The 22500-nt window shown below is 32.9% G+C and overlaps 1 protein-coding gene across 6 annotated transcripts in view; it reads right to left on the reverse strand.

Annotated features, from left to right (window-relative positions):
* Window positions 1–22500, reverse strand: part of FOXP2 (forkhead box P2) — a 595047-nt gene that overhangs the window by 39809 nt on the left and 532738 nt on the right. For all 6 annotated transcript variants that reach the window (XM_050782631.1, XM_050782632.1, XM_050782633.1 and 3 more), the window contains 4 exons: window positions 11397–11610; window positions 9580–9684; window positions 2077–2164; window positions 372–455 (listed from right to left, as the gene is read on the reverse strand). In XM_050782631.1, the coding sequence (XP_050638588.1) occupies window positions 372–455; window positions 2077–2164; window positions 9580–9684; window positions 11397–11610 (491 nt within the window). The remainder of the gene's footprint in view (window positions 1–371; window positions 456–2076; window positions 2165–9579; window positions 9685–11396; window positions 11611–22500) is intronic.

The following is a 22500-nucleotide window of genomic DNA, read 5'->3' on the forward strand; positions in this document are numbered from 1 at the left end:
ACCACATACAGTTCTATTTGTGATTTGTACTGTTACTACTTTTCAGGTTGCTCAAAGAGGGTTTCCTTTTAATATCTGTAAACCTATCACAGAAAGAAATTCTCTCTGGCTTCAGCCCCAAGGCAGTGATTTGTGCACTGATAGGTGTACTTTGTTTAGTGTCACCCATGGTGTAGATTGGATAGATTTTGTAAAAGATAGCATTACTTTAAAAGAAACATACAATTTGACAAGCGATTACATTTTACTTTCATTTTATTGCCGTATTTTTCATCACACTCATTGTTTTCTAACTGTCACTAAATTGTTCATTTTCTTAGTCTGTTACATTGGTAGAGCTATTTACTGTTTATAAAGCAATATGCACTTACAGGTTTGGGAGATGGTTTGGGCTCTGAGGGTCGCATGTGCAAGTGGGTCATCATTGCTTGAAGACGTTCGCGTTCTTTAGAAAGCTGTTAAGAAAGAGTGAGATCAGAAGCATTTTAGAAATGACCGATACAGCTATTTTATTGCAGTGATACATCTTATCATTGAGCTTGCCTCAGAATAATGATTCCTGCATGTAAAAGTCTGTGTCAGGACGAACTTATCTGGGAGGAAATGCAACTTTAGCTATGTAGGGGGGAAAACTTTTATAGCTTTTCTTATGTTAAAAGGTCAGAGAAAACAAATAACACTTCATCTTTTTGTCAATAAGAGAATTGAGGTCACAGTTGCCTCGACAGTAACAAGTTACTGAAACCATAAATTAGAAGGCCCATGGTGTCTCTTTAAAGTCCTGTGGACACTGTTAGCAATGGACTAGTGCCAACAGCTGTGAAGGGGTGAAGGGTTCTCAAAGCGAAGTGCCTGCCAGGATTGTCTACACACTTCATGCATTCCCACTGAGGTCCAGTTAGTGCCCCCTGCAATCTGCCATCATCAATCTAATTCAATAGAGTGACAGAGACCAGGCAGTGTGAAACGCTGAACTCTGCCACGGAGTCGGCATCTACACTTGCACTGGGTCTCATTACAACTGACGGACCTTACTTTTCCATCAGTCAGACACAGCAGAAGGAAAAAAAAAGAGGCATAATTGGTCACACTGAAGACTGTATCATCAGCTGAACTCTTATGTTTTGGTCTACCTTTAATAAATGGTAAACAGGTTTATAAAAAGCTTTTTAAACTTTAACAGTGATGGTGCTTTTTATGTTCTTGATTATTTTACAAGTCAAAACAAAATATTTTTAGTAACTGAAAAAAGCAATGACATGATGAATTTGAAACAAGATGTAATAAAATATGAAGAAAAATCGTACCTTTAAATGAAACAAAGTATTAGTTTTATTGAGAAAAGATCATCTTTAAGATAAAATATTAGACAAAGCCTTAAAGGCTTAGTAAAACATAACAAGAGTCAGACTTTGGGTGATGTAATTGCTTTCTGATTAGTTCTATGAATTCTGTTTACTTCTGGCCAAATTCTGTTTCAACATTAACAGAATTTTTTATAACTTAAAACAGCATTTGAAACAACATGCGTATTATCATTTGTGATATAAATTATCTGCCTTTAATCTAGCTAAAGAAAACTATAAAGATTTTTTGCAAGTTCTTTAAAATTACACTACAAAAAAGAAAAGAAAAGGTTATCTTTCAGGGTGTTAGTTATATTACAGGCATGATATTGTAAAGACCGGCTGTTGGCCATAATATAAAATCTCGTGGAAAAAAATCAAGGTTAGCTCATGTAAAAACTGTCTCTGTAATTAAATCATAACTAATTGGGAGTTTGGTCTAACCTACATTGGGAAAATCTTAGGTCTGATTACTTTGGGATATTCAAATGCACATGATGTGGTCTAAAAGTTATAAAAATATAAGTGCAAAGTACATTCAACTACAGCAATCCTTTCTGGGTTATCAGTAATTGCCACTCTTTAAAACAATCTAAAATTCCATTATCTCCATTAGTTATTGTATGGCTAAGACAATAAGATGCAGCCTGAAAGACCCAGAATCTGCTCAGTACTCAAGGTAACATACCAGAATTCTGAGAAGAGTCCATTAAGTGAGCATTTGACAAACCTGTATTTCTAACTGTTGCACCACCTGCATTTGCACTCGACACTGAGCGGTGCTTCGGTCATCCAATGCGTGTTCATTGTTAAGGTGCCTAAACAAACAGAAGACACAAAACAGAATGTAAAGTGATGTCGATCTCAGTGGCATAGGCTACATTTAAAAAGCATTACTCTGAAGTCAGATGTTTCTCTGTGCACTGGGAAAACAGAAAGCCTTGAAACCATACAGAAAAAAGTTAAAGCTGCTTACGTGTTGTGTGAAATTATTTATGTAATGTAAAGAGACTCTTCGAATGGCAGAAAATGTCACTGTCTCTAAGCTTACCTGTTACTACAAAAAATATTTCCCCAGACCATTTACAGAGTTATAGTAGAAGTCATATTATTTATGCCATTTTTTTAAAAAAAAGAACAGCTTACAAATCTATGAAGCAAAAGCAATTCTGAACAGAACAAAGGCAATTTTCTATTTCATTTCTGTTAGAACAGTTTGTTGTTTCTACGATGTATTTTAGTGAGCAATGTTTTATTTCATTGGGATGCGGTATGAATTAGGTAAAGATGGCAAATTATCATCCCGTGGAAACATCAATATTTATGAAGAACGATGATTTGCTGTTAGTAATAAAGAAACTTCATTGAAGATTCTCATCATTAGAATAATAAGATTGACATTTCATGTCCAGTGTCCTAACTAGGAGACATTTATCCTAATCTTATTTTTTAAATAGTGAAAAATAAATCATTCCAATGATCTTACTCTAACCTTGAATATGCATTAGTCTACCCTGAATGTGCATTAGTCTACCATTATTATTTCTATACAATGTTTAAAGAGATCTCTTTAATGAGTGGTATGTTAATACGCCAAAAGTAATTTAGTAAAGCAGAATCTCCAATGAACATGAAAACATTTAATAATATATACTCTTTAATTTGTAATATATAATGTCTTTGATGCCTCCTAAAATTAAAGAAAGTAATCTTCAAGTAATTTAATATCCGTTGGTGTATCTACTTCACCAATGGGCAAACTAAGGCAACAATTTTAGAGATGTTCTCATCATTGCATATGAGTGAAATGGCATATTGAAAAGAAATTCACAAAATTAAAAAATAATTTACATATTTACCCACATGGGCTCAAGTATCATTTAGAATTATATAATAGTCTAAGAAGTTTATAATAGCTCTGGGTGTACTAAATTCAACAAATATATTTTTGTATCCATTCAAATTATTTACTTTTATTTCTTGAAGATCATAACGAGGGAGAAAAAATACAGACACATATATGTAAAACATATGAAGAGTAATTAAAGTCGTGTTGCTGAAAAAAACTAATTTTATTATAAACAAAAGATTTGTTTATAGACCTAGGTTCAACAATCAGAAACCTTTGTTTTGCCTATACCTTGATAAGTTAAACCAGTTTGTTTTAATACTTCCTTATTGATCATAACAACAAAACCTCCATGTATCTTGTCACAATGTCAGTCTTGGTTGAAGAGAAATTGTGGACTAAAATAGCAAGGTGGATAAGGTCAAGCTGCAGGAGTGTGGCTGGAGTGCAGGGGAGGGACTTCCACTGTACCTGTCTGCTCTCTAAGCTCAGTTCAGGTTTGTTCTGCTATGAACCTGTGAGGAGGAGTAACATTCACTCATGCTCTCTGGGAAGGAGGTATGGAATGTCAGAGTAAACCAGAGGTTAGTTAACAGAAAAAGTGTCACTAATTCCTAAATAACAAGACAACATTTAAAAATGGTTTTTCAGGGTTTTTTCCTCCAAAATTTAAATGAACAGTAAGACAATTTTCTACCAGCATAACACAGTTGTGTGTTGAATTCTTAAGGCTTCATATTGCTGTGTTTCTGTAAGATTTAATTATTTTTTTTTACCGTGAACTCTTGGGGAACACAAACATATTTATTCCATATCAAAAAAAAAGATGCATATTTTCAAAAATGCTTCAGTTATACACTGAGATTAGGGTGTAAATGCAGGAAGCAAGATAAGTAGAATATACAGGTCTGCAATAAAAGGCACAGTCAGTATAACATCTATTTTCGTGCGAAATCACTTTTTAAAATGATTTTTTACATTTGTTTACTGCTTAGTGATAATCATGATCTTATATTTAAAGAACTAAAAAAAGTACAAAATGTTTGCATTATACACTTGGGTCTTAGAGACCTATTCAATTTATCTATGCAGCTTTTATTAGAATAGAGACTGTAGACTACAATAATAGTCAATGAGGTTTTGTCTTGATTGAATTTTTCAGTGGAACACAAAAGAACCTTGCCATTAAAATAGTCCTTTATTCTCCTGTATGAAGGCGAAAGGTTTTTAAAGTGTTGTGATGTTCAGTAATGAGCCTCTATCTAAATTATCATTGGTGACAAACTCACAAAGCACTTTTCGAGGACACATAGTTATGAAATGCCAGAGCTGCCACTTTCTTTCCTGTAATTATAGGCTAGCTTGCAGCCCTTCAATGATCATTTATAGAACAGCCTCCAGTGGATTACTGAGAACTTGAAAAACACATACATACCTCTGCCACATCTCCCTTCTCCTTTCCTCGCTATTGTTTACCAGTGATATGTAAAAGAATAGTGCCTATTCATTCCCTCTACTTAATTATGCCAATCAAAGTACAGAAATAGTGTCAGATATAAATACAATGCAATAAGACTAAATAAATAGGCTACGTATTAACATTAAATTATGAATTTATGTATTTATGACTATTTTGTGCCCAAATTATTCTCTTTTATGTTTTTATAACTATCTCAGGTACTACATATTACTGTTAAAAAATTCTCTATGATTTATAAATCAAGAATGAGATAATACTGAAAAATGAGAGGATTGGTGGATTTTCTCAGTCAGTGCCTAATTGCTGTTTCAAAATGCATATGCAAAGGGACATTTCATTAATCATTTAATCATGTCCCTTGCAGGAAGTTGGAACTAATGTTGCAAATACCCTTTTCATATGAATGCTCCATAATACTATCTTATGCATTTGATATATTGCCTATGTCATAAATTACGACTGCTTCAAAAGGACCAAGTGGGGTTGTTATCCCTGAAGATGCTTGTTACAAAACCTTTATTAAGTTTCTTTTTTTACTTATTGGTAGTTCTATTTCACAGCTTCATACAAGGCAACAATAATACTCTTTCTGATGCCAAAGGTCTGTAAATTACCCATGCAATCACTAACACCATTTCACAGGCCTGTTCTACTTCTACTGGTCTGCTAACAAGGCGATTACACACAAATTACTGAATGCCTATGAAATATTTAAATGCATTCTACTCTACTATGCATTAATAAGAGCAAAGCAAGCTCTGGAATTCTGGTTAGCTCCAGTCCCTAATGTCCCCTAATGAGCCTCTTACCGAGACTGCAGTTCAAACAGAGAGGTGAAGAAAAAATGCAAAGGGTGCCTTCAGAAAGGCAGCACTGAACAAACATTGTGTGAGCCAGTTCTAATTTATGGGTCACTTTATAGGTATATTGATTTTTGTTTTCAAAATGGAATAAATGATGTGGTCGACTGACGTCCTTTCAAAACCGCATTGAATCTGTGCTAGGCAGGTAGTATAAACTAGAAAAAACATAAATAAGCAGTCAACTTCTTTCTAAAAACAATTAAGCAAGCACTTCAGGAAGACAAAAAGTAGGAAAGGATCCTTCCAATTTATTTAATGCATAATTCTCTTTAATGAAGGTTTTATAGATTATGAATGTATGTGGTAACTTCAATTATATACAATCCAGATTAGTGATTCAATTTTAACCTTTGGATTCTTCAAATTCATTTAAAGTTGTAACATTTTATAAGCTAAAAAGGGATCAGATTTAAATCCAAGTATGTCAAAGACTGTTTTAACAAAATGTTTCACTTGCATATCACTGGTGTTTGATTTATTTTGCATCAAGCTTTTTATGTTTAAACACTGACAGGAGTTTAAATACAAAATGTTAGCTGTCACTATTCATTTAGTTGATTATGTGAGATGCCTTAGTTTTGAGAGATGGGGGCACTGTCACCAAAAGAAACAACATTCTGACAAGTTCAAAGAATGCCTTCTTGAGGTCATAATTTTGTAGCCATGCTGCCTAGTCAAAGACAAAGAAATAGACAATACACATTAAGTAAGAGCATAATTTTTAGAGTAGTCAGCTGCAATAAAAAAGACAACAAATTTCTATTAAATAAACTATGTTTCCACTATGTTTTCTATTGGTCTTCATATAGTATCAAGCCTTAAAAATTTAATCTGTAATAAATTTAACTCATTTACACCCATCTACTAATTAATCTTTAATACATTAATATCTTTATAGACACTAGCCATCCTGCCTTTCTTAGAGGAGAGTATTTCCACCTTTGTATCTTAGACGATGTTTTGTGTGCTGGCATCTATGCATGCAGGTTCAAGAACACTTGTCTGCTAAATGGAATGTTATATTGTAAACCTTTTGGCTTAAGCTCTAAAATCAATCCATCTATATTCAAGCTGACTTAGTTCCAATGGAATGATAATTAATTTTGCAGACAAACTACTCTAAAGTTTTGTCAGATGTTATTACACTTTGACATTTATAAGACAGTAATGAAGAACTAGTATTAAATGCTTTTAGTGATCTAGTGAGATACTCAATTAGTGGTCAGGAAAAATGGTTAGCTTCTGTCAACACCTACTTTACAGTAAAACTCAAAAATTTTCCTAAACACTTTTTATCCTGGATTTCCTTCATCATTTTGTGTTTTCTGCTTTCATCTTGCTGTTACAAATAACTACTTCTAACTTAGTCTGAATTTTTTTTATCCAACTGAAAAGAGTGCCTCAATTAAAGAATATATAAAAATTAAAGAATATATAAGAATAAGAATATATAACACATAAATATATAAAATACATAAATATATATAATATACAGGTACATATATATGTGTTATACATAAGCAACTGTCCTTTATAATGGCTTTTCATTTGGTGCAAGATAAACATAGAGGGATTCCACTAGTTTGTTTTGAGATGTAATGTGAAAAAAAGAATTGGGGACTCAATATATTTTCTACCTTTCTTTTTAATTTGATATATGTCGGCTAAATAGTAAAAATGAATGGTTTCCTTTCATTTCAAACAAAAGGATAAGCTATCTGATATCAAATTAAAGCTGAAGCTGTAAAATTTATTTCTACTGCATACTAGAACTAAAAATGTCACAATTATATTTTCCTAAAAAACTTTTATAATAAACACTGGATACAAAATTTTGGGAGAACAGATACACGAAAAAATGAGAACTAAAAACCTTTCACAGCACTTTAATTTACCTATCATTTGCCTCCCCAAATCCTCAGTTTTCTCCATTATTACAAAGGAAAACAAAGTCATCTGAGAAAATCTGTGTAACTGGTGATGCTTTCCTTCTTCATTTTCACTTCCCACACAGATGCTAAGTAAACCTTTTTTGAATAACTGAAGTTTATTCATTTAGTGATATTATTTTCTTTCTTTTCAAATTTCTAACACATTTTAAAGAAGACAATGCCTCTATGGAAAGTATATCTAATCGATATTTCACTTCGGTTCAGTATACTTACATTAGCTCTATTAACAGAATTTATCACAGATCTTTGACTTAGTGAATCTAAAGCATATGAAAACAAAAAATGGACTAAAAAAGGCCTTAAAACCTCCTGTCATTAGTTCTGTCATCCCTATAAAGTTAATGGGTTGGAAAAATGGTCAGTCTTTGGAACCAAAGTTGATATTTAATTGAAAGGAAATGCTTTTTTAATTGTAATTTCTTTGTTTTTGGTTTTTTTTTTTTTTAAACACTGGCATGAATATGAAAGAAGACTAAGGTAAAATGAGGGTTCATATTCATCTGATTGTTAGTAATAAACACATAAATATTTGAGAAAAATTAAATGCTCCTTTCAATTTGCTATAAACAAAATCATACTGAAGGAAAATACGTACTTTTACCCTAAAGATTTATTTTGAATTTTGTCAGAAAGAACAATTTGGAGCAATAAAATGCATGGTGAGTGGGTTAGTCCTATGGCATAATTTACCATTCTTAAAAAAACAGTAACAATAGTCCTTTACCTAATTTCAATGACAAGGAATAATATATTGATAAGGACAAATGTATTCACATGAGGAAATGGAAAATCATCTGTTAAAACAACATCCCTATGTTCTTTCTTTGCTTTAACTTTATTATTATTATTATTATTTTAGAGAAGAAAACTTCAGCAAAGTTACCTAACATTTGTTAATGGTCTCTTTGCTTATAATCAGTTTCATACTCAAATAAACGGCAGCTCACAACTGTTTTGATAAAAGAAAAGCGTAAATTTTCATTTAAGGCCATTTACAAAGAGCCATAGTGGTATATGAAGCAAATTTTTTCTTAATTAGAAATGATAAAAGGTTAAAAAAATCTTTGTGGAAGTCTTACTGTAATTCATTTTTAAAGTTACTGTGACGCCAAGTACTTGTGCCTGGTTGTTAAGGTGCTTTTGCTCTATACCCTGTAGTCAGTCTTCCATTTGTAAACACATCTTTTTGATGTTTCTGCCAACATCCTGGCAACAAAGCAGTGCAATTTCAAATGAGCTAATTAACTTAATTGTTGATGAAGCATGAAACAGTTCACTCACCCTGTTAGCTGCACCATGACAACATAAGAGTCTCAGCCTGTGAAGTTACTCATCTCCATAAGCCTATCTGTAGCTCTCTGTTTAGATCTCTTGTATACCAGAATTGTGTAAGGAAAACATTTCATGAAAGATGAATCTTTTCACTTGAAAAAGAACCCCTTAAGATTTTTTTTTAAATAAAATACTGTATTACAAATTAAGAATATACAAAGTGTTGGTTTTAAGCTAGAGAAGCCATGTAATCTGTTATACAAAGATATAGCCATGTGTGTTTCTTGATGTTTCTAAGGGCAAAAAGTAACAATGTAAATGAAATGTAGTTATTTCTTTAAAGTTTAGCCAGTATAAACTTTCATTTTTAATTCTTGTAGTTAAATGTATATACTAAATACTATTTTAAAAAATATATAAAGCCTGCAATTAAAAAACAAGCCTTCAAAATATGTTTACTGAAATATATATATATTATGATGACTCACATAATATTAATTAGAAACTTAAAACTTAAGAGAATTCTATTTTACAAACAGTTCTGTTATAAAGTTCTCCAATGATTAATCACATATTATTGTAGGCTAATATTTTTCATTCATTCAAAAATCTTTACTAAATAATCTGTAAAATACCTTAATGAAAAGATGAAGCCTGACCTTGCTAAATCCACTTGTTGGAACCCACAAAAATCTTATAGTGTGTCTTATAATGGACTTTTACTTTTCTCTTTCATCTTTTGTTTATTTACAATGTGCCTAAAACTCCCATATAATTCAGCACCCCCCGCCAAAAAAAAAAAAAGTAAAAAACCTACTTTAAAAACTGTCCAAAATCTTCACAAATGCTTTCACAGCCTGGCCATTTGCAAACTCCATGGCCATAGAGAGTGTGAGAGGCCCCAGTCTCCTCATGTGACGAGCTGTAGCAAAAGAACACGACGTCAGATTCATCTCAAAAAGCTATAATCGTTGCAGGCTGCTAGCGCCTGTCAGGTTACGATCAGTGACAAACAGGTCAAAACAGGTCAATTCAGCTCAGAGCAGTCAGAAAAATTTAATCGTTCTATTGAATAGTTCAACTGCCAAGGCTAGATGATGTTCCAATTAGAGGAGAAATAGAGCCAAAGATGACTGTTAATAAAGGATGAAAAACTAAGAGGACTGTATAATATCATATGCTAATCCTGCCATATGACCTTAATGTAACATTTTATCTCTAAATAAAAAATATATATTCATATGTGGTCAAGTGAAAAAAAACCTTCATTTTTAAGAAAATAATAGGACAGTCATCATAAGATTTTGAAGTGCTCTTTTTAAAGAAGATATGGATTATTTAAATTGTTTAACATTTATGTATAAACCACATATATTTCTACTAGTTACACTTGATTTAGAAAATCTACTTTGGAACAGTATTCATTAGCTATATCTTTATATACTTATTGAAGACTTTTGATAAGTGAATATTAGATAGAGAGAACCCAGAGAAATCAACCAACTTTTGGAATGCATAATCATCAAATTAATCTCAATTAAAACAACAGCATGAAAGCATTCAGGAGCATACCACTTTATACTAATAAAAACAAACAAGAAAAATTTTCCTTGATACTCAAATGAAGGCCAGAAACATCACTGAATTATAGAATTTTATTTTAAATGGTAGTATAATTCAATATATGTTTCTTTGAAAAACATTTGTTTATGACAAAGAATTTGTTATGGCAAGGCAGATATTCATATTGCATAACAGAACACTATCAATCCACTACACTTACATATGAAGTTTGGAGCTTTATATATAAGCCTAAGCCATTATGTTAAGAATTCTACACTTACATTCCATCTTTTAAAAACAGATTTTTCACACTGAGCAACATTTTAGCTTATGAACTATATGCAAATTACTTTAAAGGACTTGATTAGAGAGCACTATGCCTAAATAAATGGAACTAAAGGACAAATGTACATGAATGCTCCTTTTACAAATGCAATTTTTATACAACTAAAACAGTAAGTAAAAAATTATCTAATATAACACATTTAATATTAATAACTGAAATAAAATATTTTTTCTTTGAAATTTTAGTTGAATTTAATCATAAAATCACCAACATAAGTTTATCTTTATGTGTTTAGATATTTCATCATGCCACAATTAAAAAGGCAAACCAGAATTTCCATCATCTAGCTTAGTACGCTTGTGTCTATATATTTATCTGTTCTCTGATTTCTAATTCATATGTTTGAAACATATGAGAGATATCCATGCATCTTTAATTATTTGAAATTAAAGAACTGATTTTTAGCTTGAAAAATGTTCTCAGCAATCAGGTTAATCATAACATCTTAGTCATAAAAATATATTGATACAATCATTCCACATGCACTCATGAAAAAATAAATGTCTTCAGGCAAACTCCCCAACTATATCCATCAAACTTTTGGTATTTGAACTGCTTTTCTGCAATATAAAGAATATAATAAGATAAATAATCTAAAGATTTCTAACCTGTTGTTCTATATATTTTGTCCTTGTTTCAAGTACAAATTATTCTTTTCCATTGTCTCAATGGTTAAAATAAAATTTGATGATAGATAAATATAGAATAAAGCTCATGAGATTTACCTGTCTCGTCTTGCATTTAGAACTGAAGACTGTCCATTCACTATGGAATGATGAGTTATTGGTGGTGATGCTTTGGAAGTGGTGGAGGAGGTAGTCGAGGAGGAATTGTTAGTAGTGAGGTCTAGCCCTCCATGTTTAATGCCATTGTCTTCCATACTGTGAACTCCAGTCACTTCTTTCCATAACTGCTGAATCTCAGCAGGACTTAAGCCAGCTATAAAATGAAAGAAAGCTTCATTAACATAACAAGGTAAAGTTTATATAATGAGCTTTGTGTTATTAATAGATTAATACCAACAACAGTGATGTTACCTGCATAAATTAATATGCAACAAAAAATCACTTTTACACTATCAGCACCAAAGCTTTTGTCTTGAAAAAAATCATTTATTTTCGAAAGAGTACCAATTTGGGAATAGTATGAGGAATACTGCCATATGAAATAACTGAGAATATTATCAAGCATTAAAAAATCTCTGCATGTTCCATTTAAAAACTGAACTAGGGCCAGGCATGGTGGCTCACGCCTGTAATCCCAACACTCTGGGAGGCCGAGGTGGGCGAATCACTTGAGGCCAAGAGTTCAAGACCAGCCTGGTCAACATGGTGAAACCCTGTCTCTAGCAGAAATACAAAAATTAGCCAGGTGTGGTGGCGCACACCTGTAATCCCAGCTACTGGGGGTGTTGAGGCAGGAGAAATGCTTGAACCCGGGAGGCAGAAGTTGCAGTGAGCTAAGATTGTACCACTGCACTCCAGCCTGGGTGAGAGTGAGACCCTGTGTCAAAAAAAAAAAAAAAAAAAAAAAAAAAAGAATAAATAAATAAATAAAAAAAAATAAAAATTGAACTATTCAACTTTCTTTTTTTTTTTTTTTTTTGAGACGGAGTCTCGCTCTGTGGCCCAGGCTGGAGTGCAGTGGCCGGATCTCAGCTCACTGCAAGCTCCGCCTCCCGGGTTCACGCCATTCTCCTGCCTCAGCCTCCCGAGTAGCTGGGACTACAGGCGCCCGCCACCTCGCCCGGCTAGTTTTTTATATTTTTTAGTAGAGACGGGGTTTCACCGTGTTAGCCAGGATGGTCTCGATCTCCTGACCTCGTGAAACACCCATCTCGGCCTCCCAAAGTGCTGGGATTACAGGCTTGAGCCACCGCGCCCGGCTATTCAACTTTCAAGAGTAGCTTTTACTTATTGCTAGTATTAAGGTTTTTTTTTTTTTTTAAATCAGTCAGGAACTGAAAGAGAAATAGATTTCAAAATAATATCAAAAGAAAGTAAAGAAAAAAAAGGGAAAACAAAAGTGCGAGGGAAAAACAGTGAACACTCAACTCAAAAAAATAGGAGACTTCACAATTATCTGGTCATTTTGATATTTCTCAGAGGGGTGAACTAAATAATTAAATTTAATTTTGGTGTCTTAAAGAAACCAATGTGCTTACTTAACGGGATCAATTAAGAAGATAACATCTAAACTTCTTCATTTACGACTGATAGAGTAAATCAACTACTCATTGTAAACAATTCCCTGGTTCAGATTATGCAAATTTATTTGAATTATACAATAAAAATAGAAAAGCTAGATATAATCCTTTAGTTTTTTTTTTTTTTTTTTTTTTGAGACGGAGTCTCTCTCTGTCACCCAGGCTGGAGTGCAGTGGCACAATCTCCACTCACTGCAAGCTCTGCCTCCCGGGTTCACGCCATTCTCCTGCCTCAGCCTCCTGAGTAGCTGGGACTACAGGCTCCCGCCACCACGCCTGACTAATTTTTTGTATTTTTTGTAGAGACGGGGTTTCACCATGTTAGCCAGGATGGTCTTGATCTCCTGACCTCGTGATCCGCCCGTCTTGGCCTCCCATAGTGCTGGGATTACAGGCGTGAGCTACCGCGCCCAGCCAATCCTTTAGTTTTTAACTATAAATTTGAAATAAAGTATTGAGAGACTACTGCTTACAGTATTTGACTTAAAAAATAGTCCTGTGTCTTAGTATATTTTTTATATACCTGTGCTTTTTAATCGTCAGTACAAACTAATGGAATTAGTATTATTAGTTTAAACAATTCATGGAAAAGGAAACAAACTAAGAGAGAAGTTCAAAAATATGTCCAAGATCACCTAGCTTCCACATGGTAAAGTTGTAATTTAAATCCAGGCAGTCTGGCTTGAGTACCTTTGCTCTTAAAATACTATATTAAGAAAATATTAAAACTACTGAATAAGTAAGTACTGGGAAAAATGAAGAGACTATTTACTATATTCTGGCATTTTACTAACTGCATTACATTTATAATCTTAGTTAACTTCGCTTGAGGTTAGAAATCATTATATTTTACAAGGAGGCTCAGAAAGATTAAATATTTTGCCCCAAATCACTCAATTTATGTTCAGTGAGCAGAATTCAAACTCAATGCTCTGTAGCTCCAAAACCTATGTTCTTAATTACTATGTGCATCTATAACATCTAATATAAAGATGAAAGTACAACTTAAACTACCTCTCCCAACCTAACACACGTCTACATTAGATACTATAATGATGTAAGAGATGTGTGGGGTGAAGCAGGTTTAAATAGGCGGGGGAGATGGGGCAAGATAACAGAATATGATGGTGAGAAGAATGAACTCTCTCACCCTAATCCCTGCAAATGGAAAAATCCCTGATCTAGATATCACTATATCTAAGTATTGGCAAGTAGCCAATAGCAACAGAAGAATTCTCACTGTTTCAAACATAACTTCTGGTCAAATTATTCATCACAGCATTAACTTTAAATTGCTATGCCTATCACAATTTCGCACAGGTAGTTTTACTGAAGGCTATCATTTCAGTGATTCTGACTCCTTGAGATTTTAAGACAAGCCCTGAGCCTAAAGGAAAAACAGGATAATTTGGGTTTCCAAAGTTACTACAAACCACCTTTTTCCATAAAAATGAAAGTGGCTTTATAAAGAAAGGTTTCTCTGTTACATAGGAAACAACTTTTTTTTATAAAGATCTATAATTATTGCTTTAACCCAGAATTCCGCAACTTTTCTGACTGTAACTTTTTGATTATCGGTTGGTGTTTATTAGGTGTCCCAAAAGGAAAACTTTATCAGCAAATCCTTTTTCATGACAGCATCAACATGTCTTTTGCATGAGAACTTTCTCCATCTTACCAGCTGCCTCTCTGCTCTATTGTCATCTCTTGCCTGCATCACAGCTATAGCCTTCCCACTGTCTTCCTGCTATCACCTTGCCTTGAATATATGAATTTACTCTTCATGGTGCAGCCAAGTATTCTCTCTATAAATGTAAATTAGGTCATGTCGCTTCCCACGCAAGGCCTCCAAAGGCTTTTGAGAATACTTAGAGGAAAACAAAACAAGAAAACAACAACAAAAACACCCTTACTATGGCCTATGGGGCACTGCACTTATCTGGCTCTTGCCTGTCTCTGATCTCATCTACCGCTCTCTCTTCATATCTCATTCTGTCATACCAGCATTCTGTTGCTTCTCAAATGTATCAAACATTTTCTCCCTTTCCAACCTTTGCTCTGGCTGTTCCTACAACCTATTCTTGGCTTCCTCCCTCCCTTCACTTAGATGGTTCAAAGTTTACCTCCTCTAAGTTTCCAACCACACTATCAACCCCTGCCCCTTCCCACCGTCCCTTCTAGCATTCCTTAACTCCTCATCCTATTTTTTTAAGATCATATATCAGTTTCTGAAACCATTTAACCTATCTATCTATCTATCTAGTCTACCTCTTGTTATCACCAGTCTCCCTCTAATACAATTGAAGTTTTATAAGAGTAGGAATTTCTTGTATTACTAGTATATCTCCACTGCCTTGAACAGTGCCTGGCATGTGCTCAATACATATTTGTGGATTTCATTGATTATAATAGAGTCATACATTTCTTGAAGACATGTTGGTGCCCACATGAAAGTTTTGTGACTCTTAAAGGGCATACTCCATATGAATATTGCTACAATACAAGACTAATGTCTAGGAATTATATATGGCACTAGTTACTTCTAACATAGATTGAGTGGCTAACAACATTTTACATCTCAGTTAAAGGCTTAGATGGTTTTAGAGATTATACCAACTAATGATGTTACTAGTAATTCAGTTTTGGGATTTTATTAATAATTTAGTTATGTAAGTATCTACTTGCCTTCTAAAAGTAGATTTCTATGATATTATTCATTTGTACTGAAAATTAGTGATACCACCACGCTATTGCAATAAGGTAACAAATATTAGGCAGTTAGTAGGCCCTCAATAAAGATTAGATGAATAAATGACCTGTTCAAATAATCCAAATAATGTTTCTTAATTAAAAACAGGAAGAAATAGTTTTAAAATATTATATAATAGATAAGAGGCAGAGAATAAAATAAGTCAAAAAGATTCATTTTAGCAGCAGCGGGTCCTCAAATGTCGGCATATTAGAATCACCTGGGCATATTTTAAAATCTCTAAGACCTTACCACAACCCACACCAATAAAACCACAATGTTAGAAGGGAAACACAGGCATTAGTAGTTTTTGAAGCTCCAGAGGTGATTCCAATGCACAGATAATTTTGGGGGTAAATTTTTAAAAAGAAAACTATTACCTTGCTCTTGGGACAAAGCTTTCAACCTAAAAATTGCTCAGCTCTTCTATATGCATACAAAACTACTTAGAAAATGTGAAACAACTAGCCAATTGATTTTGTACAATTTTGAAAGTTTTATGAGCTTTGAAGGCTTGATGGTTTGCAATAATTAATCTAGGTTATTTTTCAGGCAGTGATATAACAAGTTCAGTATTTCCAAAACAGTGTTCTATGGAACAGTAGTTTTATAAATGCTGTTAATCTAAGAGGTCCGTGGTCTCTATCTTGGAGACTTTATTATTCATGTAAAATAGTTCTGAGATGTGTAGTACCAAGGAAAACTTGAATCTCCTTTTGAAGTCAGCGTTTTCCAATTATATTTGAGGAAGAAAAACCCAAGAAACTCTTTACAATTACACTAGTTTGTGTAAGTTTTAAATACCCGGTGTAAGTTTAGGAGTCACCAACTGATCCCTAGCCCATACCCCTCCCTAGTCTTTCTATTTGAAAATCCCATGTAACCTTATCCAGTTTCTTAAACTTTCCATATTCAAAACTAAACTCCTGTTTATACAGCCCCCTCCCTCAACCCCAACTCAGTTCTCTTTAGAGTCTTCTTCGTCTCTGTTTTATTTAACTGATACTTACACAGTGCTTTTGATATGCCAGACATTCTTCTAAGTGCTTCACATATGATATCTAATCTAATACCCCAAACCATTATTATCATTACTATTGCTCTTATTATTCCTGTGTTAGAGATGGGCACACTAAGGCAAAGAAAACTTAAGTGCCTTGCTCTAGAGCTACTCTGTTGCAGAGCTTCCTCTCATTTTCAGGTCATTACTCATTAACCCTTTCCTCAGGACTCCTTCTGAGGGTCACCCCATTTTCCTATTGTTACTTAGGTTTTTCCTGTTCTTGCCTTCATTTCTCTCCTATGAAGAGAAATATATTTTACTTAACTTATTTATTAACTTAATTATATATTTTACTTAACTTATTTATTGTCTGCCTTCTACACTAAAGTGTATGTTTTACGATGGCAGGGATTTTTGTCTGTTTTCTTCACTGCCATATCCCCAGTGTCTATAAGAGTGCCTGCAGTCAGTGAAAGCTCAGAGAATATTACTTGAAAGAGTTTTAAAATTTGGCCAGAACACTCGTGTACTGCCAAACATACTCTGGGAATCTGTGGACTAGACTATTATGATTAATAGACAACTTTTATCTTAAGTGAAGATTATTCGGTTTCTCTTATTTCAAGGATATATACACTAGAAGTGCCAAAAAGTTTTGTAATTATTCAATTTTAAAATTCCATGGCCACAAAAAATTGGGAATCCCTATTCTACTTTTGGATAATAATCTGGGCTTGTGCTTATTCACTGCCAGTACCACAAACATTAAAAGGTTTTTACCACGGGAGCTGAGTAAATGAAAGGGTAATTTCTTAATCAAATTGCCTATCATACCACAGATAATACAACTTAATAATAATTCTTATGACAGGGTCTGACTGGAGTGCAATGGCACGATCACAGATCACTGTAGCCCTGACCTCCTGGGCTGAAGTGAACTTCCTTCCTGAGCCTCCCAAGTAGCTGGGATGTGACCAACCACAGGCATACATCATCATGCTCAGCTCATTATTTTATTTTTTGTAAAGACGGGGTCTCATTGTGCTGCCCAGGCTTGTCTTGAACTCCTGGGCTAAAGTGATCCTCAGGCCTCAGCCTCCCAAATTGCTGGGATTATAGATGTGATCCACTGTACTTGGCCTAATAATAATTCTTTAATCCCACATTCAGAGTTTGTGGAGTATCTACAAGCTGCCAAGCACTGTGCTAAGAATTAATTAAAATTAATTCATATCTAGATTATATGTCCTTAGGGCACACGAAGTTTAAAAATGTCTATGCTAGTTTCAACACAGCTTTGAAAATGCTGAGTTGATTTTTACTTATTACTAAAATAAGTAAAAAGCAACTTTTATTAGTAAAAAAATCTCCTTAGCAGCTTTTTCACACTCAAAAATATAAAAGATTTTTTCAATGTCGTTTCTTTTTCTGTGTCCAGTAATTGATTTTTAAATGTTAAACAAATAATTGTATATATTATGATGCAAAGTATGTATACCGTTAATTTTTAACGAACTTATTTAGTGATACTCTACTTATTTTCTAAGGTTACTTATAATTTAAAGTAATAAAAGTGAGTTTTGGTAGAAACATTTGTATCATATATATTCCGTTAAGCCAAATTGATATTTAATATTTGAATTGGAATCACTGAGATATTACTATATACTTTTCAGTTTTCATCTTAAATTTTATATTTTATGATGTGAAACTTAAAAACTAGTATACACACATGGCCAGAAAAACTGAATCACAGAAAAGGGTATATATTACAAAAGTAGACTTCCCTACCAGCCTTGACCTCTGGATACCTATCTCTCTTCTTCAGAAGAGAGTTCCACTTTCTGGAGTATCCTTCAGAGACCTGGGTGTTCACTTACAATTTGACAAACTCAACATATTATTGATTTATATTTGACAAGAGGTCTACTGTCACCTACAGATACAATGTCCATCTTTAAAATGCCTGTCTGAGAGGTGAATTAAATACACACTTTGTCCAAATGCCAAATTTAGCAGAAGTAGGTATTCAGCTGAAACTGAGATCAAAGAGAAATTATCTTCACCAAAGACGGAACTTCTGGGATATATGAATACATCTGATATTAACAAAAATTAGTACTATCATTTTTTATAGGTTGCATTTTAAAAGCTTGATTGATATTCTATTACAAAACCAATGATGTTTCGTTTTTCTAGTCATATTTTAATGTGGCAAAGTTGACACATTGCTTTTGAGTCTTCCTCTCAAGATGTAAAGAATTGCCAAATAAAACTTTAAAAAAAGATTTATGAGATAAATGGAATTAAATTCATGTTAACTTTACATTCTAGTTCACAAAATAATTCTACAATAATTATGAGTTATGATATAATTTAATCTGAATCTTTTTAATATTTTTTCCAAAAACTAACAACACACTCAATATTTTTCTATATATGTGAGTATTTACTAGTTTTTTAAACATAAAATTAACAGCATTCACAGGTAGCTTGGCAGGGTTTCATACCTGCAATGATAAATGTACATTTAAACTTGAATTCACTGATGAAATTTTAGCACATAAAGCACCAAATAAGTTTTTTTTCCCCCAAGTTACAAATGGAAAACTTTGTGATATTTGAAAGGGAATACTGACATGGTAACAATTTTGCCTGACATGGATTGTTCATATTGCTAGTGTTGTTGCTACAATTACATACAATAGTAATCTATGCAAGCACAGGATCATTGATTAAGCAGTAAATCCAGGATGCCAGAAGTAGGCATTTGGCTACTTAGACTTCCATAAGCAGAGAATGAAGCCAAAGCCAAATAGCTAATTTTGGCTGAATACTGAGCCCAAAGACTATCTTCAGCACAATTCTAACTCAGCCTAAAAAGTTATTATATTTTATTTCAATACATTTCATTTTTAATTGTTATTCAGCCACTCTTATTCCCAGATTCTCTCGTTCTATAATACGTTAATTCAGAAGAATCCTGGCTAGAATCTAGCATTCCCTGTTTGGTCTTTCAAATTGGTAATGAAAATCTTGTCTTTTAAGTAACTTTTATAAATTAAAAAATATGTAAAAACTTGGAGTGACAGAAAATCATCACCACATGTATTCCTATCCATATAGTCATAGTAAATGTGTGAATATATTGTGGATTAGAGTATACAAATGTTTATCGGATGTCAAAAACATATCAATGTTTAAAGTTAACTTCATCTTTCCTAACCAATAGACAATGATACTGGTTTTAAAATGTTTCACTAAATTTCATTACCAGATAATATATAAACTATGTTATTTTTATATTACATAGATTTATAATCAGTATATTATTCAAAATGGAACTATAAATCCATCCTTTCTATTTGACTTATGTATGTATATACCTATATACTCATACTTATGTATATACCTATCATCAGTCTGTATAAAACCAAACATATACTTAGGAGATGGAAGTTTACTTGCCTAACTAAAATCCAAAATTATAGTAATATTAATGATGATCTTAAATGATTAATATTTAAAATAATTTACACTAAGATGATAAACATAAAACTTTAGAGAGGAATGTAGATAAATCTGCTATTCTACCAAAATTCTTATAATTTTGTTATTTCTCATTGTTATATACATATATTTTAATATAATTTAAGAAGCTGTAACTCTAAAAGTAGCATGAAGAAGTTGTGCTAAATTATAGGGATAAATAAAATATGACATAGTTTTAGGTCGGGCACAGTGGCTAACGCCTGTAATCCCAGCACTTTGGGAGGCCGAGGCAGGCGGATCACTTGAGGTCAGGGGTTCGAGACCAGCCTGGTCAACATGGTGAAACCCTGTCTCAACTAATAATATGAAAATTCGCCAGGCATGGTGGTCGGCACCTGTAATTGCAGCTACTCGGAAGGCTGAGGCAGGAGAATCGCTTGAACCCAGGAGGCGGAGGTTGCAGTGAGCTGAGTTGGTGCCACTGAACTCTAATGTGGGTGACAGAGTGAGACTCCTCAAAAAAAAAAAGACACGGTTTTAAAGACACAATGAGAACATCATCCATCATTGCACATTAATCCTTCTTAGTTTTCATATGGCTATTTTTCAAGGCTAATCAATCAACCAACCAAAAACCTGGTGCAAAGTGAACTGGAAACTGATAATAAAAATATTCAAAATACTTTTACCTTAACCTCTAACTAAGGAAGAAATGATTCAGGGCTTAGACTGTACAACAATTTCCCATTCTAGTTTTGGGATTCCAGCACAGTACCATAATGTTAGGTTCCTTTACTGTAGGTACTGTATTCAACATACAATGAGCGTCCACAGTAATACTTTTCACACTTAATCATCTAAATCGTAAAAAATAAGATGATGATGCTAGTTTGTGTGGCTTACATGGCAACAACAGAAACTTTGATCAGTGAACCAACTACATTTGTGGCCCTACAATTATTCAAATGGATTTTTTAACCTATATTAATGAAAACATAGTTTAGTGATTTCATCTTTTTTCCTTTTTAAAATATAAATTTTCTGCTCAAAGACAGATGTCTTCAGATTTACTTTCCTTTCCCTAAATGTTTGCCATTTTCTCATTTTATCTCTCATATATTTTATCAAGGATAAAAACAGAAGAAAAGGGAGAAACAAGGATTCTATGAGAATAAATTTTAATTTTAATTTCAGGTAATTTCTATCTGAAAACTATTAGAATGATTATATCATTATAAATTTCATTGTTCAGAGAGATGTTTTTTGCTTGTTTTGAAAGAATGTGGTTCACAATATGTTTTAAACAAGTTACATTGTGTTTCTATTAGCACATATTTTAAAATTTCTTCAAATGTTTACTTGAATTGATTTAATAAAATAAGATTGTGGTAGATCATGCTTTCCTGTTGAGGAAATTCTCATATAGTTATAACCTAAATACCGATTTCATTTGAACTTTACTGAAAACAAAAAAATATTGTTTGTTTTAGTATAGTTTCTATTGAAGAAATCCACGTTTACATTGAAATAATTTTATAAACTCTTTTTTCTTTCTTACTTTTTCATGTCTTTAAATTGTACTCATTTTTCTAAAGAAGAATAACTGTGAACAGAACATTCATTGATATAATGATGCTATGATTTATTCCAATTTTCTTTAGAATAACTCAGAAAAATAGGCTTATTGCCTTTTCTTTTGCTATTTAAACTTTATCTTTTTTGATTTCCTAGGAGTGCTTCAATCAGGTGAATTAGAAGATTTGAAGTCAAGTGAGAGAGGAAAATCAGGAAAAAAAAGCCAAAGAGATATTAATTTGATAAATTAAAAGAGAGAACATTACCACGATACTCTTGATTTTCTTTAGTATGTCCTTTAGAGTCAGCAAAATGTGCAGCCAATGCTACTACAATATGAACTCCTCTGTGACAAATATAATTAATTTGAATTAATGTACATTTGGATCAATGTTTGTCCCAACAAAATCCAAATGCAAGTTAGAATATCCTTCTATAAAATGCAATGTTATATAACTTACCTGAATTGACAATTTTAGCACACAGTCATTTGTTTACCATTGTTTTTATTTTTTTAATTTAAAACTCTTTCCATTTCCCAAAAGTGAAGGGTCATGGATATGACATACAACTGTATTATCAGAGTACCTCCAAATTTTTCTTACAGACAAATAAGAATACAGTTGACAGACTTTTTAAAACTATAGTTTACAATACATGCATAGGCAATATTATTTGAGAGAAAAAAGAATGGATATATCCTATGACATAGGATGGGGTTCTACAAAGCTTAACTTGAAATGTGCTCTATAGAAATTCATAAAGCCTCTCTTTTACATGTGGTGATTTCAGTGTGAAGATTGG

The sequence above is a fragment of the Macaca thibetana genome, chromosome 3 (genome assembly GCF_024542745.1).
Source record: "Macaca thibetana thibetana isolate TM-01 chromosome 3, ASM2454274v1, whole genome shotgun sequence".
In the NCBI taxonomy this organism is placed as follows: Eukaryota; Metazoa; Chordata; class Mammalia; order Primates; family Cercopithecidae; genus Macaca; species Macaca thibetana.